The sequence below is a fragment of the Neodiprion pinetum genome, chromosome 3 (assembly GCF_021155775.2).
Source record: "Neodiprion pinetum isolate iyNeoPine1 chromosome 3, iyNeoPine1.2, whole genome shotgun sequence".
NCBI classification, from domain to species: domain Eukaryota; kingdom Metazoa; phylum Arthropoda; class Insecta; order Hymenoptera; family Diprionidae; genus Neodiprion; species Neodiprion pinetum.
Window position 1 is genome coordinate 33,705,276 of NC_060234.1, and position 18,413 is coordinate 33,723,688.

Here is an 18,413-nt window from a genome sequence, read left to right on the forward strand (position 1 = left end):
TTCAAGTTCATTCGATTCGACATGTTTTCGTAAAAATTTATTCTAAAGGTTATGAAATTTTTAGAATTACCAACGCATTAAAATTTTCACTAATTGTAAGTTTTACAGAAGACCGAAGCAATCACGATATAAATATTGACGGCACGTTACAGAAATCATGTACTAATAATGCTCCACTGTGTCTTTTTTAACAGGCATACGAACTTCTACAAGCTTACGCGCATATTATATCTATTCCTCATACAAATATACGCACGTAAACGGATAAGGTGATCGGATAATATAAACCGCTGTGCACGTGTCGTAATTTGTACTTGCACATTAGAATCACGTGACTGATATTTATAATCATGTTTCTATCTCACTATAATTGTAATGAGTTTTATCTATATGAAACATCTGTGGGTGTAATTCGGACAACGAAACTACCGAGGTGGGTATCAGTTTAATATATGCGATTTCTTATTAACCAGGAAAAAGTCACATTTCAAGAACCGTATAAAGTAATTAACTAACTCTAAATAACAATTAGGTAAAATTTAGATGGAGAAAATGTTTTTCTGCGGACAAGCGCAAAGATATTGGGTAATTTTTAAAGCATTCAAAACTTTTCGAATAACACAGAGAAACACTCGACCAGTTTATTGTTGAGAAGCTGCATCCTCCTACATGGATACTTGTACGCTTGGCATTATATATATATACATATATATATTATGCATATATACTATATACATATATCGTGTCATGTGGCAACTCCTGTACATTCCCACATTCAAACTGATGGAAAATGCTATAAGATTGATACAAGTGATATCGCGTTGACTTCGGGGGAATAAAGGTTTCTCTGTGGTAGAAAGACGTCGCGTAACCTTTTCGTACATTTGATCTGTACTCGGAAGATTCTGCATTACCGCGAACGCGAAGGTAAGTAGTAAATCAAACAAGTTGCGTAGTCGTCAGTCGGTAAGGCGAGTCAATCGGGTGTTTCCTCGGGTGTTTCCGAGTATTGATTATCCGTACGCGGTTACATACGTATTATACGTATAACGAAAACGGGAAATAGTAAAAGTACAGCTCGAGCCTGATGGGCAGATCGTCGTGTATTTTCCGTGCCGAAGCCATGACTCCGGCGTTTGGACATCCGAGATTTTACCGTTTAATCGAAATACCACACTGAGCGGCGGGCAGATATGGCTGCACAGTGTACAGTTTTCAATAGGAAACTAGCAACGCCTATTCATCTATGCGGACGATAAGATAAGGTACACGAACAACATATAGAAATTGTGTGAAGAATGAGCGCATGTTTATCGCACTGTGGTTGCTTTCGTTTCACAACCATACACGTATCCCTACGTCCAGTGCACGCAAAGAGCCGTATAGTAGATACAGTCAAGACGCTGTTGTACATAGAGTCTCGGGTATATTATTTCGGCGCCGAGAAGTCTGGCGCGGTCGCCACAGGCGCGTCTCTGGTTACTCGCCCATTTGGGGCGCCAAGGGACGACCGAGCGGGTGGGCCCCCCCTTCGATCCTCTCCTGCCCTTCCTCCCCCCCCCCTTCCCTTCGCCCGAGCCTAACCTGTCCCCCGCCATCCCCGCGGACCCCGATCAGGCCCTCGAGGGCCCCGGAGGCCACATTCCAGCCGGACGCAAGTTTTCAAACATGGCCGAGCATGAATGTAGGTCCTCGACCGATCCTACGCCGCACCGCGCCGTGTGGCAGGCGATGCCCCCTTCCCCTGACTCCCCTCGTCACCGCAAGGCTCCGTTCCGTCGGCCGGGTCGTCCGAGCTGGCGACACCCTGTCTGGCAAGACCAGCGACGGACAAAGAAGGGGAACTCCGACGTTGCCACGTCCGCCGCCGCGCCGAACGCGTCGCCCAAGGACGAATCGGGATATGAGTTTTTGTCGGCGTTAACGCGGGCCGATTAGACATCGACCACGCGCCGAGATAAACGCGTACGCCGGATGCGTTATCGCGGGCCGGTATTTAACCGACGCGAAGATAGTCGCGATCGGAAAATCGCGACGGCTTGCGCCACGCTAGAGTTTCGCGTCGCCTACGTGCCGAGATCTGGCAACGTCCGAGAGCTAAACTTGTTAACTGCCGGCTCAGTCCACAAAAACAAGATGATCTCATTCTATACCGCATATGAGAAACTCTACTGTGCGTCGGCTCGCGTCTTCTCTTGCTCGCTCGCTGTATTCCGCCTCGGAGTTCGATCCTCTCTCTTTCACGCATCTCCCTCTCGCCCATCTACGCGTATGTACATTTTGCGCTCCCCATGCTCTCTCTCTCTCTCTCACTCTAAATCTATCCCTCTCGTACTCGCTTTCCGTTCGGAGTTTCATTCGAACGATTAGACGTGCAAACGACAACGGGAGCGTTGACGCCCCGACGAACGCGAATCTTGAATGAGGGGGGGGGGGTTTGCGGAAGGTATTGTTATCTGGGTGAGGAAAGCACGGGTCAAAAGTCAAGTAAGCGTCGTCGGGTGGCAGGAGGATCGGATACGTCGCAACGAAATCGAGGGACGGCGAGAGTCTCTCTCGCGCTCTCGGCGCACAGACCGAGGCAGACAACATGGCGCCGCGGGCAGTGTTTCCCGCGCGTCATTAACGGAAGTGAGGCCACAAAATGGCGGAGTTTTACGGCGCTGAGGTGTGAAAGGGGGGCGCCTACGAGGGTTCTTGTGCCGGTCGGTCGGAATGACTGGTAGTGGCGGCCGTGTCGAGGCCTGTAGAGGAGGGCGGCCGAGGGGGACGGCGGAGGGGGACACACGGCTCGGTCGAAGAGCGGGGCGAGGAGAGGGCCGACAGGCACAGAGGGGATCGGAGAGCCCGAGCGGTGCTGCGGAGCGCTGGCGATGGTGGTGGGGATGAAAATTAGTTACGGCATCTCCAAAGACCCAAAAGGAACTCCGCGCGCTTGCCGCTCCGTGCAATGTTACGTGGTGGTTAAGGATTGCCAGTGCTTATCCGTTCTGTGTAAAGTGTCTCGTGAGGAGTAGTCTCGGATAAGTGATTCGTTAATTATGGCGCATGGCGTCGCCGACGGCCTGACCGCGACCGACGAAGAGAACTGTGTTAAAATGGTGACGAAACATCAGCAGACCAACAGCAACAGCAACAGCAGCAGTAGCAGCAGCAGCAGCAGCGGCAGCGGCGGCATTCGAAAAACCGTGGGTGTGATGGGGAGCAGACGGATTTTCGCACCCGCGTTCAAGCTTAAGGTCCTAGATTCGTACAGGAACGACATCGACTGCCGTGGCAATCAGCGGGCGACGGCCAGGAAGTACGGGATTCATCGCAGGCAGATACAAAAGTGGTTGCAGTGCGAGGACAGCCTGCGATCCAGCTGTGTCGATTCGGCCCTGCCGGGACGTACTTCATCTCACGGTCACTCCTTGGGGAATTCCACGATTTCCGGGGCCCCGGGATCCGAGGGCCCTCGAGAGGCGGCGGCCACGGCTCCAGCGCCGGCCTTGAACCTAAGTCGCGCCAGACTGCATGGCGACGAAGAGTTGTCTCTTCCACCGGCGCAACAAGGGCCCCCCCTTAGGCAGCACTGCCCCGCTTCGCCCCGTTACCCCAGTCCGCGTACCGTGGCTGCGCTAAATGGGAATAATAATAACAATGATAGCAACATTAACAACAACAACGACCACGATAACAATGACAACGACAACAACGGTAACGCTACGTTATCGCCCGTGAGCAACAACAACGCCCTGCAACAGCACTTGCTAGCTACCACCCGTCCGGAGTTTCTCGACGCTGGTCGTTCCGAAACATCCGCGAGCCACGCAACCTACGTCTCGCCGTCCCGATCGGACGAACGGAGCGGCTACTACATGGCGAACAGCAGCTACAAGTTCGACTCCGTAGTTTCGTACGACGAGGGATCGCCCGACGTCAATACCTACCAACAGGCATCATCGTCGAGGTATAACCGCTCCCCGGTTCACAGGTATAACCCGCATAATATTTGCCACGAGAATTTCCCAGCCATCTCGGCTACGGAGCGCGATATCGGGAGTCAAATATCGCCTGCAGTAACGATTAAGAACGAGCCAGCCAGCCTAGACGCGGCGGCGACGGTGGCAGCCGACGCGGCGCCAGGGCCGTGCGATCCGCGGGACCAGCCGACCGGGCGCCCGAGTTCCCGCTCGGCCCTGTCGCCCTTGCCTCCCCGCGGCTTGTCACCGCCGCATCACGCCACCACCGCAGCCGTTCACTCGGAGGTATCACGCACGAGTCCCCTACGGACACAGGCAACCCGGGATGACGGAGGAGCCGGCGGCGCAGCCGAGGCGAACGAGAATTCCGGGAACGCAAACAAGGACGGGAACAGCGTTGCGTCGCTACGCCAAGCAATCGCGCGTCCGCAGGCCTATCCAGAACCGCACCGGCAGCATCAGCAGCCTCGCACGCACACGCTCGCACAGATTCATCGTCAACAGCCGCAGCCTCAGCACCAGCACCAGCATCATCATCGTCATCGTCATGTATCGCAAACGCATTCGCACCCGCCGGGGGACGGCGAATACGTCGATCTCGTCCAGCCACCTGCGTTGCCCTCTTCGGCCCCGATACAATGCCTGTCGTCTGTCAGGAGCAGCCCCCCTTTGGAAGGGGTGTTTCGCTCGGGTCCCTCGAGCCCCGCGCAAAGCCTACCGAGTCCGCATAGTTCTCGGGGCCCCTTGAGCTCGGGGCACTCGACCACGAGCTCCGACAGCGAGACGGACGCCCTAGACTACTCGACGGCAACGACGCTGGCCCCCTCCAACGACCTTGCCCGACGACGTTCCTTCTCGCTGCGATTCAAGCTCGACGTTCTCGACGCCTTCCACCGCGACGCCGGTGTCGCTGGAAACCAACGCGCCACTGCCCGTAAATTTGGTATCAATAGGCGTCAGGTACAAAAATGGCTCTCCCAGGAGACCGAACTCAGGGGTGAGATCGCTTTGCGCGGCGGTATATCCAGGCAGAGACTCAGTCCTCTTTCCTCCGCCGACTCGCCGATCGATCTTCGGACCAATACCGCACCCGCCGATCTCAACGACGTCCCACGATTATCGCCGCTGGAACAGACCTCAGTTGATCCCTACTGCTGCTACAGTCCGGACCCGGTTTCTCCCCGTCCAAGGCAGCCCTCGCACTTTGTCTCCGCCGAAACATCGGAAATATTGTTGAGCTCAACCTCGGGGCCGCGACGATGCACGCTTTCCTGTTGCGCCGACAACGTTGCCTCCTACTCCCAGGAATCTCTAAGGATCTCCGAAAGCACCGTTTGCAGCTACAACAGAATTCAATCCTGCTACGCCGTGTCGACTCACGATTCGTCGGAAATGTCGCTGGTTTCGAAGCAAGGATGTTCCGCTTCGTGCTACGATTCAGAAAACATGGAGCATATCGTATCGTCGCCGGGATCCTCTTCGCCGCTGAAAAGATCCTGCACCTTGTCCTGCTGCGGCTACGCTACTTCACCGAAAAGATTGCGCCCGCATACCGAGGATGAAAACGCGGCGCCCCAAGACGCGCCCCTCTGTCTCGTCAAACGTAAAGGTATACCAGACCTCGCCTCCCAAGTCGAACCTGTTACCAGCACCGTCCCAACCCCTCCGGCGCCCCCGGCAGTCCCGTCCGCTCCACCCTCCGTAACCGCGACGAAGCGTGACGCCATCCTCTTCAAACCCTACCTGGACAATCCCATCGCAAAACCCATCGAAGATCAAGTTTTGTTCAACGGTTTTACGCATCAGTACAATAACAATAACAATTGCCAGAGCGTTTGCAATTTGAATAGTAACAACGGGGCCGGAAACAGGAACGGCGAAGGTTACGCCCTAGAGTTGAGCCTTAGAGTACCGATCTCGTGGGGAACCCCCGCGCAAGGCCTTTACTCCGACGTATCGCAGGTGGGCAGCGCCTTTGTGCGATATCCTACGGCGCCGCATTACACGTAACTACTCACGCGCAGCTTTTAGCCTTTGGAGGGCCGGCGCTATTCCCTTGACGTTCGGTATTTTTCAGAGATATAATTTAGGTATATAAATAGTCGAAACGTTCGGTGGAATTTCCGAGTTATTCGCTGACTCCTAAAAGAGCCAGGCCGGCGACCCTCTGAAGGTTTAATCTGCGATGAGCAACGATCAGTCGTGACCGATTTCTATCCAAACCGAAACGAAACGCGGTTGGTGGCTGTTCGGGACGATTAGAAATGCTAAACGACGTCGTTCGGTTGGCCGCAGGTGGCACGAAAGTACACGCGTGGTCCGCATTTCGTATGGGTATCGTATGCGACGGTATGTGTATGAGCAGGCGAAACTACGACCGCCTCTAATAACATGTTTTAATGAGAAGACGTGAGTTCTATCACGTATGAAACCACCGTCCTGTCGCTCGAACTCGACAACGTCACCAATCTTGGGAATTGATAAGATCGGTAACGAAGATTAAACTCTTATACGATTAGTGGATCAAACCGAGATTACAATATGTGCGAAAGGCGGGAGAAAATGTTAGCATTACCTTAGCGCCGTCGTGGTTCTCGTTAACAACGCTACTCTATCTCGCCCTGCACTTCGAAGAGCGACTTACGATTGCTTCTTTATCTCAGATCAGCCAAGTACATCAGCTAGGCCGTTTAAAGGTCGCCAAAGGCCGATATACGTCGCACAATCTATAATTACTAAATTATGTCAGATAGATATTTCTAAGCCGTTCGACAGATACGTGACCGCGAGGCGAGTTTCCGAACTGCTGCATCATACAACGCGATCTATAAAAACCCAAAGAAATTGCGACTCAAAGCTCAACTTCTGTGAATTAATTTTATTCCAACTCTGGTATATATATAGGTATATAAACATCTGTTTAACACTATACCTTTATAAGCGTCGCCAAATTAGGACGAATTCAATTGCTCAAAGAACCGCTTCCACGTAAAATTTATCTAATGGTTAATGTGTATTTTTTTAAACGCAATTCTGTACATATAATGTAAATACGTAAAAGCATGTTGAATTATTTTATTATTATTATTAATATCACAATTATTCATTATATTGCTATTATTGATACTATTATTGCTATTAATAGTTTAGTTACAAAATACACCAATTTATTGAACATTTCACAATTATTATTAGAGATGTGACGAATAGTGATTTGGCCGAATACCGAATAGCCAACTTTCGGCGTAAGATGTGTGCATATCGCGCGTGACAGGTCACGAGTCTTACAAGTGGTGGTCAGCAAACGCAAAACAGTATCCAAGCCTGACAAAATTCGCTAAGATTTATATATCTATCGTCTCCTGGCAGTAGTGTTTATAGTGAGAGGCTATTTTCAGAAGCTGGTATTGTTTACGACGACAAGCGCAATCGTTTCCTACCAACCAATGCTGAAAAAATGGTTTTCATTCATCGCAACCTACCACTGATAGATTTTTAGTATTGAAGCAATAATTTGTTATAAAAAAAGATACATTTTTTTAGTAATATGTGCGTTTTTCTCATAATTTGGTATTCAGTATTCGGCCGAGTACCGAATATTAAAAAAAAAAGTGGCTGAATAGGGCAAATACCGAATAGTAGCCGAATATTCGTGGCATCTCTAATTATTATACACATAGTGCCTGTTTGAAAATAACTTTAGTACTGGTACACAGCCTAGAAAACAAAACAATTGAAATACCAGTACACGAAATATCACGATGGTCCAATGTAAGTTATATAATATGTCGATTATAGGGTGTATTTATATGAATATATACACATAAACACACACGTGTATATATATATATTCAATACCTGTGCCTTAGAAACTGTCGTATCGTTAGATTTAAACTTTACGAATTTAGTAAGAGTGCATAAATTATTGACGTATCGTGTTCATAATAAAATTTTTAATCCATGTCGACTAATCAAGTGTGCATCATGCCTTATGTAATACAGGGAAAATCATAATAACAGAGGCCTTTATAGAAATTTTTAAATTAAAAACTTGAAACACTCTTGATAAGAAAGCTATTATATTGTATAAGAAAAGAAAGGGAAGAGAAATCATGTAAATTTAAGCCATAATAGTTGAATAACGCCATAATCCTTACTCAATAAAAAAAAAATAGTATTGTTGAATGACTGACAAAAGAAAATAATAATGTAAATCTTAATTATGTATATGTGATGAATGATCAGTATCTATATTACCGGTTGTACAGCCTCCAGAGTCTAATACTAGAGCAATATATATATATATATATATATATATATATACTAAGCGATTGAGTAATAAAAAGATCTAGATTTATATTTATCAAAATTATATTTTAATACAGGAGTTCAATTGTTATAGCAAGAATGTAGAGCGCGTGCCTCTGAAATTTTTCACTGACAAAAATCTTTGTGCCTAATTTTTGCAAAAACAAAACGGAATACGGAAAATAGAACAAAAGAAAAGCGAAGCAAAAAAGGCCGCAACAATTCTATAAACTTTGCCGAAGGCAGCTCAAGGTGTGATATCGAACAGTAATTTAATTGACTAATTAGTTAAACGATAATGATACATGTATTCTAAATTTTTGCAGTTGAGAGTTTCAGGCGCCTACTGATATTCTATTAAACATAAATACAAATAATATTCTATATTTACTATTGAACAATTCACGTTCACACGAGTGTATATTGTCCGCATATCAATACATAAAATATCATTTTTATAACGTGATTCATCGGCAAGCAATTAATTTTTTGTACATTCGAAAAATATCTATTGTATAATTAATAGTGTATTATATAAAAAAATTTACTGATCCTGGAAGCAAATATAAGAGATTATTTTTAAACAAATGTATAATTGATTAATTTACATTCCGCTGTTTAATCATTACAGTTTTCCTTCTTCGTTCTGGGCACGGCTACTAAAGTCCAGCTAATGGCCTACCACAAAAAATCTGGTGTAGAGGTACAAGATGCTGGTTCAATTAAGCCGAATTAACAAAGTTCATGTTTACCAGTGAAACACCAGCATTACCGCGTCCGCAACGTCACGCCTCACACAGGAAGTACTAAAATATTTTTGTGCGTAATCCCTTCTAACTCGTGTGTCACAAGTCAAAAAATAGAATCTCGCGTTTTTAGTGACAATTTTTCGTAGGTCATTGTTCCCTGATATCGCACGGGCACACCACGACGAAGACTGACTTCATTGTCAGCTAAATAAACGTATAATAAGTTACCATAAATTACATGGGTGAATCTATAATAACAATATATATTCGTAGGTTTGACTACGCTAGTTTTATGCCTAGGTGTTGAGAGTGCTCCCTGTACTCATTGATGACGCAATGTAATAACTCGCGTATCGCCATCGGTGTATCATTGTCAACTATCAGCTTAACAAGAAATTCTTGTCAGATGACGCTGTTTTCGATTAGAGGAAATCAGATAAATTCTCGTTGCCTTTTCTGGATATAGAAAAACAAAAGTGAACCGGTTATTCGTTTGTCAGGCTTACAGAAAAATATTCCATTAGACGCGGGTGCGCGGTTGGGAATCCATCACATTTTCCACTGATTGTGAAATAATATAATCGAGACGGCAATATCATTGTAGGTATACCACTTCGAGCATATACCTATGTACACCTATGCATACATACTCGTTACAGTATATGTCGAATGTAACGGACTAGTTAATGATTGCCGCTCTCTCTAACGAGTACGAATATTGAAGCAAATTATTCTTAACAGTATTTCTGGAAATGAAATACAGTACGATGGTTAAAAAAGCATCAACCATCGCTGCAAGCCCTGATCGGGAACAGAATAACCCGCAGAATACCAGAGCTTTTCGATTACACAGGAAATGAGGTAGATGATATTGTGTCCGGATTTTGCTAACAAACCTTCGGTGACACACAATAAATTTAGTCAAGAACCCGCGGAGTGAACCGAACTTGAACGCAATATGAAATTATAATTCAGTTATCGCGCCCGCATTGTTAAATTATCCTTGGGAACTGACCACAGCTAACAATGGGAAGCCGACTATGGTTATAATTATTTTCCTTGATGTCATACGCGAATCTCACGGTACCGCGGAGACAGTAAACGGCATAGATATTAATCACAAGGCTGCAGATATCGTGAGTCATTTCGCGATGCTTCGGCCTCGTCGACTCGTCGTCGGTCGTTATCGCATATTCGCATCGTCGTTTTTGCACGCGCGTTTGATTGCGTCAATTCTCAGTAAAGTTGACCGGCTGCTAACTAATTGTGAGATTATTTTTATTTCTTTTCATTACAAATCCCGGCAGATAAAAATTCCTGATACGAATACCGCTTCCAATTGCGGCAGAGCGGCTGCTGATACCGCGCCAGGAGGATTTGCAACGTGTTGTGAAAAGACGTCAACCTGCCACTGCCGTGGACTGGTACGATGATTTGAAAAATCAACAAGGACGGTAGAACATTTTCACCAAAAAGCACCTCGGGTGCAAAAACCTTGCGCCTAATACGTTATATTGAAATCTACCAAAAAAAGTTTACTTGGCAACTTAAAAACCACCAAAATGACGGTCTATACTGAAATGAGTACCAGTAATGATACCCTTATCTGCAAAAAATACTGTAATCGATATCTTTATTACTAAGTGCAACGTAACTTCTTTGCAAAAATAAGAAATCGACACGAAAAACCAACAATTAGGGACTAATAAAAAATTCGGAACACCTACTTGGTGAGCTACTACTTTGTATAAAATGAAGAATGTCGAAAAATGCTGATGAATTGTTTCCAAAATTAAGTCGTGTACCACACCACCGTGTTATCATAACTGGACCGTAGTATCGCTTTATTTTCGTCTCCATGTAAGTTTCGTATGGGTCGAGTGACTTTCTACATCATTTTTATACTCATACTGCAATTCTCTTATTCCATCGACCAAATATAGCTAGATTGACACGCGCTCTTGTTTCTGTCTCCATATAACTTTGGCATAGAGCGGTACCTTTCTATGTTATCTTTATGCTCGTACAACTTTCAAGCGAAAGTGGTCTGAAGACGACGGAGACGAAAATTCTTCGGAGTATATCTCAGCTCTCCGTTCACTGATTTCATTGAAATAGATCCATTGATTAGATACCCACGTTCTAAAATTCTCCAATTTCGCCATTAATCGTCAAAGGGGAGAAATATGTGATAATATTTTCGCCGTATTGGCCGTAGGCTTCTCTTCACGCTAAAGAGACTACGTCGGCTTGTGCGTGAATTTTTTTTTTCAACGTACTCACAACCAGTGCGTGACTCTACTGAGTCTCTTGATGCATCGGCTCGCGAGTAAATAAAAATTTTATCATTTTTAAATATACTTGGCGCGAGCCTACCGAGGGTCTTGATACACAAGACACTCTTATTCGGTCTTTTTCGTAATATATCTGCAGCATTCACGCATTGTTCTCTGAGATTGATACGTGTCTGCGTATTGGAAAACGCACGTGTCCAGTATATTCTACATATATTGTCCAATTTCACAGGTACGTTGAGATGTGTGATTGCGAATTACTCTACGGAATAGCAATGCTTTCGGGACGTTTCTCATCACTAATCGCGATCCGTGACGGTAGCTCTGCCGCATATTTGGACGCCTAATTGTCCCGTTTTCGCACGGGCGTAATATGTTTGCTAGCACGCAACGAGTAGGCACATGATGATGATGATGATGATAGAAACGGGGCAAGGTATGCAATGTGTATAAACCACGCGCATAGTTATTCTGTTACGCAAAGGTATAAGCGCAGTTGGGGACTTGCGCAAGTTCTCTCAAGTCAAGACGAAGTCAATACGTCAGACTTGCCGTCCGACGTGCAATGAGCAGGCTGTTATTATAAGCTGTGATTGCTCTTATTGTTTATTTACGATTAAATACCAGAGAAGAAGCCCTACATAAATTCACAGCCTCAAAGCTCGACAGTGGTTTTATTCAGTGATAAACTCTCAAAATTAATTATTGGGGTAACAATTGCAAACCGATCTAATTATAGTATATTAACATATGCTAATCAAAAATTATATCATCTACTTTGAAAGTTGGCGTGCCAAAATCAAAACTCTGTGAAAATTTCATAGCATAAAAATATATTGAGGTTATACATTCACGTGTTCACTGATGAATTAGCGCAGCGTTTTTCTTATTTAATCAATTCCTTAATCAATTTAGGAAATGAACTGCGATAGTGATTTACTTCAAATACCGCGATGAGATATCGTTACTTTATTATGCGTCATATTAACACAGAACCTTACGATTTCTCCGATAAATATTCTGAAATAATATTCGTTAATAAATTTTGAAGAGAAAATTACAAACCTTTTAAGGCTTCCCTACGAAGGCCTTAACGGTTTTCTCGATTCACAGGAATTTGACGTGGGAAAAGGCGTACCGTTCCACGCTCGTTATTCAAATGGGAAAGCGTGTATAACCCGATTGAGTTACCTTATACTCACATATGTGTGCTAGTACTAGCCAGAATGCTACATATATTAAAATTTTGTATGCTGTTATAGGTATTTTTGGCCAATCAATGCAGGAACACCAACCAGCCGTCCAAGATTTACAACGATTTCTTCTCTTATAGGTTTACTCCGTATTTACCTATATATAATACCACAATATATATTATATCTATATGCACGACTGGCAGGCACGACTACTTCACGATGCACATTCGGGACCCAGGCACGTAGGATATATGTATATGTGTGCTTGTGCACATTTGCACCGAATGCGAATGTTAAATGCACTCCCGGCTTGGTGCAGTCTACGTCAAACTAGAAAAAGATGGAAATAAAATAATAAAAGACATATGTAATAAAATAAAAAAAATAAAAAAAAACAAAAGAGATTTACGGAGCGTAGTAGCGGGCATTGTGTTCCTTATCGAGAATGGTTGCAAGCGAAAGCAATTGCAGACCAGATGGTTGCAGCCACAGAGCGTACGCGGAGTTACTGTAGCGGCAGCCTGCAGCAGCCATTGGCCTCAACGGCAACACCAGCAGCGCTAAACAGAGCGCAATTGTTGTTGCTAGAAGAGTTGAGACCCGTTACCAAAGGCCACGATTATACCGCATACCTGTGCATAATTGCACTGTGCGGTCACACTGTTATCAAATTAACCGCAGATTTGGATCCGAGATTAAACCTAACGCATTTTCAATACGCACCTGTCTCGGCTTGCATGTTTGCAGACGCATGCTTATGCAGTTTATTATGCTTTACCGTAGAAATATTCGCGAAAAATCCTGTACTATGTCAAATTTTGAGGTAAGTTTTTTGCCCAAACTTTGTAGGTTTTGCCTCTGTCTTGTGCAATAACTACTTGTGGCATATGCGAAAAACCTATATCTGCGGTAAAAATCTAGTCAGCTGCATGAATGTAGCTTTTCAACGAATACGAATATTGCATATATTTTCACTTCATATTTCCAAGTTCGCCTTTCAGCCCGTTGCTAATTGTGAATATTTAGGCACTACGTAAACTGGAAGTGCGGTAACACCAAATCAACGTATTTTTACGCAATCGTCTACCTTAACAAAGGGTTCGTTTATTAGCCGTTATTGCTACCGTATGATATTACAGTCTATTAAGATGTCAACTGATATACACCAGCCTGTAAAAATCTTCAACAAGAATTGGCCCGACATTATACACGTGCGGGTAATTAGACACGAGATTAATGCGACAACCGAGCAGACTAATGCTCTCCGTTATGCACATGGACCACCCTTCGCGATCCATTGATCGCTATTAATTTAACATGCTTTCACGACTCGATAACGCATATCCCGCTCCTGAACAGAATTAGGAATAAAAACGTTGCAGCAATTGATTTACGAGGAAAACCGACGAGTTTTTTTCCCCTAAAATCAGGTACACGTAACGTGCCGCCGTATAACGATACATAACGCGTATGTGCAATGCAGATAGAAATACGCAGGCACGTAGGTGTAATTATAATAGTTAACAGCGTTGCCTCTTCTGCGGATGTGGAAAAGCAAAGGGGGAATATACTAGATTTGGCCCGGGGCCAATTTTCAGCGTATAGACACGCAGCGGCGGCATCGAGCCACGGCTTCTCTGCGGCGGTAGATGACCACCGATTTTTCTTTTATTTCCTCCTTGACTTTTTGCTCCTTCGCTCTTCCCCGCAGAGTCTACAATTCTCTTTGTGTAATGCACTCGCTTACAGTAGCCGTATTATTTTCGAACAGCCGCGCTGTCTCGAGAGCTTTCAGTGGGCGACAAGTTCGGAGTAACGAAGAGCGTACGTAAGAACAAGGGAACGAACTCGGTTGGAGATTAGCTGGAAGGCGACGAAGAGCGCTGTGCGTTACGAGAATACACATACCTGTAACCCACATGTTAGCCTGCGTACAATACGGAGGCGAAATGGATTCGATCATAGTGACACGTGGCGGAGCGTCTTTGTTAGATTGCATATTTTTCGACTCTGTTAAGCGTACGTACAACGGAGAGTCCGAAATGCATTTCTCATAACGGAGTATAATCCAGCTGCAGTAACTAGTTTAATACTTAATGCTGCTCCTTAGCTCTGTTCTTAATTGCAGTCGAGGTAGAATGTTGTTTCTACGCGTTGCAAAAGCGTTAGAAATGTATTTTTGTCTCGATTCACGCTACGCCACTTCGTTCCGACACCGTGTTATTATAGACAGAGGCGGCAAAATATATTCTTACGTCATTATTATACCCTAGTCGCTGCGAAAAAAGAAAATGTGTAATATAAAAAGTCATCTTAACGTAGCTCTCGCAGCAATTGCGCCTGAATGAAAAGACCTTTCAGATTTTTATTCCAACGTCACATCGTGCGCCACGACCACAGGTTGGCGCCATCGGTTGGCGCAGCCTCAATATTATCGACCAATGCTCTGTCGGTAAGCCAGAATGGCTACAATACGAAAAGAGGTTGGACAGGAGTTTACGAAAATTCCGGATTGATTCTTAAACATATTTTCGAATGCAGTGAAAACGCATTTTGATTTTTATCTTTTTTCCCAAAATTCCTCACAGATGATGGCATACAATTTGTTACAGCGGCATCGAAGTTGAAACTGGACTTCAGGATGGTGAAAATATACGTAGTAAAATTTCGTTATCACAGTTGGCCGATTGTAAATTAATAGATGACTGCAAGATACGAATGTCCGGATCACATAAAAGGACCCCAAGACATTCACAAACGCTATCAGGACACAGCTCTGGTTATTTTTGAGGTATTGACATTTTTTTACCGTATACCAATTATAGAATATATTGCCATTAGCACAAGGGAATGAAAATTGATCGTAATAAAACGTTGATGATTTCAGGAACATCAAAACCGACCATGCTTGCAAAATTACCTGAGCTTTGGTCCGAGTCGCAAAACAATGGAATATAGCAATAATGGTAACGACACAGTAATTGTTAAAAATGTTGCGAGATCAACGCCGAACACGACAAACGCTGGAGAGATATCAATGAAGCCAAATGCAGCTTGCTCAATAATTTGATAACGATACACACGTACAGTAATAAGTATTAATGCGGTTTACTAACGAATTTGTGGTCAGTTCGAATGCGATGCTTGAAGAGAAGTGGGAACTGAAGTAAGAAGTAAAATTGAAAGAATCAAGAAAACGGCTTCAAATGACGTGAATGCGTAAGAGCAGTTGAGCGATGTAGTGTTATGTCTTTGATACAAGTAAAAAATATAGCGGCAAACTCATAGTAATTATTTTATTCATCACTTATAAGAAATCCAGCACATATATACATAGAAATGATTAAATATATTACTTATGCAATAGTATAATATTCGAATTTCATTCAAAATTTCGTCTATATTACTTCGGGTAAACCGAAATTCATTGTGAAACAAACATACCCAATTGATTACTTGACTTTGAACCCCAATATAGTGTCAAGTGAATATGAAGCACCATAAATTTCGATGTTTATTCGCACGGAATTCAATAATTTCACTTGTTTTCAAAAAGTTTTTCATTATCACTGGATTTAACCATTGCGAATTGAATATAAATCAGAAGAATCGTTCATAAAACAATCATGAAATAAGATATCCATACGAGTATATCATTGGCTAAGGCTCGTTACTGTAATGAGGAATCTAAAGTTCATACGTAAAAAGTTATAAGAATTAAACCTGAGAGTTGATCTTAATCTTGCATTTTCAATACATAGTTGTACACAGGTAGCCAGTACGACAGCGAGTTAAATGAACAAGTACCTGCCTGATACGCGACAATTTACCAAGTCCTTATCGCACGTTAAATCATGAACAATACGTTGGTGTGCAAACTCCGTCAATAATGGCATTGTATCGAGATGCTGCATTCGGACTATTTTTCATCGAAAATAGTGCGACAAAGAAGAACAGATACAAGTCACGTATACTTTCGTCAGTATCTACTTCGAGGTTACTTCTGGTGACCAGTTTATTAGACATAAATGCAAAAAGTTATCTGGATAGCTGAGATGCTCTGATAGCCATTGAAGCGGTGTTTCTGGTAGAGGGGTAATTCCATGTGTTCTCACAACCACTGTTTAAAAAAAAGAAGTTTTGTGAGTCTTACACCTTATACCTTAGATACTAGACAAATAATACATATACACAGCTGGGAGTAACATAAACTATCTTCTCATCAATTTGATTTCACTACCAATTTAATAAATACCACTGCTTCAGAATGAGTGACAATAACTAATTTACGAGTTTGCAACGAAAAAAAGTAATTGCAAACCTTTTTCTTGGTCAGGAAAGACTTCCGACAACAAATGGCCTAATTTTTTTCTCTGCCCCTCTTCGTTAACAGGTTTCACCAATTTTTGAATGTACTTTTCTTCACTGAGGTAACATCTAAAGGGTATATATTTGAAACCATCGTCATTGCTAGATTCCATAAGACGCCTGTTGATGGCCCAAAATTGGTCAAATTTATCATTCAATAACCCAAGCCACAATTGATTATGATCTTTCTTTTGCATACTAGATACGACTTGTCCTCTGTGTTTCAGTACATCAGATTCTTTGATACAGGCCAGGAAATACGATTCCACTACTTCCCTAGAATCAAATGCATATGGTTTAAATATAATTTCCACTTTGCAGTAACGTCAACTTTGCACTACACTCAATAATTTAATTGGGTAGAACAATGTTGATGGTTTAATTTATTTTATTTCATGTATGATCATAATGGTACATGTACCCTTTAAAGTTATTCCATCTTGTCTGTAACTAAAATTAGCAACACAGAAGCAATTCATACTTATTCTGACAGTGCATAATGGCATTTTCTGGAAATTTGTCAAAATGGACAGTGATATTCCAAGGCAGTTGAATATCTATGGCATGCAGGTCAAGTAATACGCCGATTGGTAGGTGCCATTTCAATGGCGCTCCATTGAATTCTAACCACATTTCATTATCCTGTTTATCCTTCTGTATGTGGCGCGTGAAATGTTTGCGAACCTAAAATGCACAAAACTTCTAGAGCTGAAATAAAAAGTAGGTGTATTCTGTGTATATTGTTTGACTTATCAATAGTCTATACATTTTACACAGATAATGATGCAGATAATAGCTGCGTGATTTTCTCAACATCAATTCGTTAAGAGTTATTTATTGATGAATGAACACCTACCCTGAGACGTATAGATTGTTCGAAAATATTCTATTAACTTCAAGTTACTGGAGATAATTGTACTTAATGATATTGTGTAATGTGCAGATTCATTTTACTCACCTTGTCAACGCAGAGAGGAAAATAACTTAACCTAGGGACCATCAAATAATAAGGAGCTGGAGCCTGAAGTTCACAGACTTCTTCTGAATCAAGTTGAAAGCAGACTGGAACCTTGCCTTCCCATATCTCCCGTAAAACTTCTCTGTCGTTAGCCATGGTGACGACTAATTGACAAACCTAAAGAACAATTTGTCGACCTTTGATGCTTACTTTCTAGCTTACACTGACGGGTAATCACTTATTGAATAGGTTATGCCCTCCATCACTTTATCTTAACGCCGTGACACAAGTGCAAACTGAGTGACTGACTAGCGAGGCATAAATTGGGTGGCGAATGTAGAGGAAAAAATATACGTTCCAGGAATGACTATCGCCGTTTTATCACATGACAATTCGACTTTCATCTCCAATTTCAACTCGGGATTTGTGAAGTTACCCAGGTATAAGTTGTGACCGAGTTGCTCGAGGTGTAACCACGACATACACGAGAGCTTAGCAGTTAGGTGGATACTAATGTACACTGTTTTACCTTGGAATACGTTCTGACTCTGCCGGGGTTCTTGCTGAAAAACAAA

The 18,413-nt window shown here is 43.4% G+C and overlaps 2 protein-coding genes across 2 annotated transcripts; one reads left to right on the forward strand and one right to left on the reverse strand.

Annotated features, from left to right (window-relative positions):
- The first annotated feature begins 1,835 nt into the window (after positions 1-1,835).
- On the forward strand, positions 1,836-8,397 carry LOC124214535 (lateral signaling target protein 2 homolog). Its single transcript, XM_046616886.2, has one exon. It carries the CDS (start codon positions 3,042-3,044, stop codon positions 5,973-5,975), a length of 2,934 nt encoding a protein of 977 aa, XP_046472842.1. The 5' UTR covers positions 1,836-3,041; the 3' UTR covers positions 5,976-8,397.
- Positions 8,398-15,794: 7,397 nt separating this feature from the next.
- Atg5 (autophagy protein 5) lies at positions 15,795-18,348 on the reverse strand. The gene is made up of 4 exons (XM_069134527.1): positions 17,839-18,348; positions 17,362-17,564; positions 16,834-17,156; positions 15,795-16,632 (listed from the first exon to the last, which is right to left on the reverse strand). The coding sequence occupies exons 1-4, from the start codon at positions 17,992-17,994 to the stop codon at positions 16,499-16,501; spliced, it is 816 nt and encodes a 271-aa protein (XP_068990628.1). The 5' UTR covers positions 17,995-18,348; the 3' UTR covers positions 15,795-16,498.
- Positions 18,349-18,413: the final 65 nt, after the last annotated feature.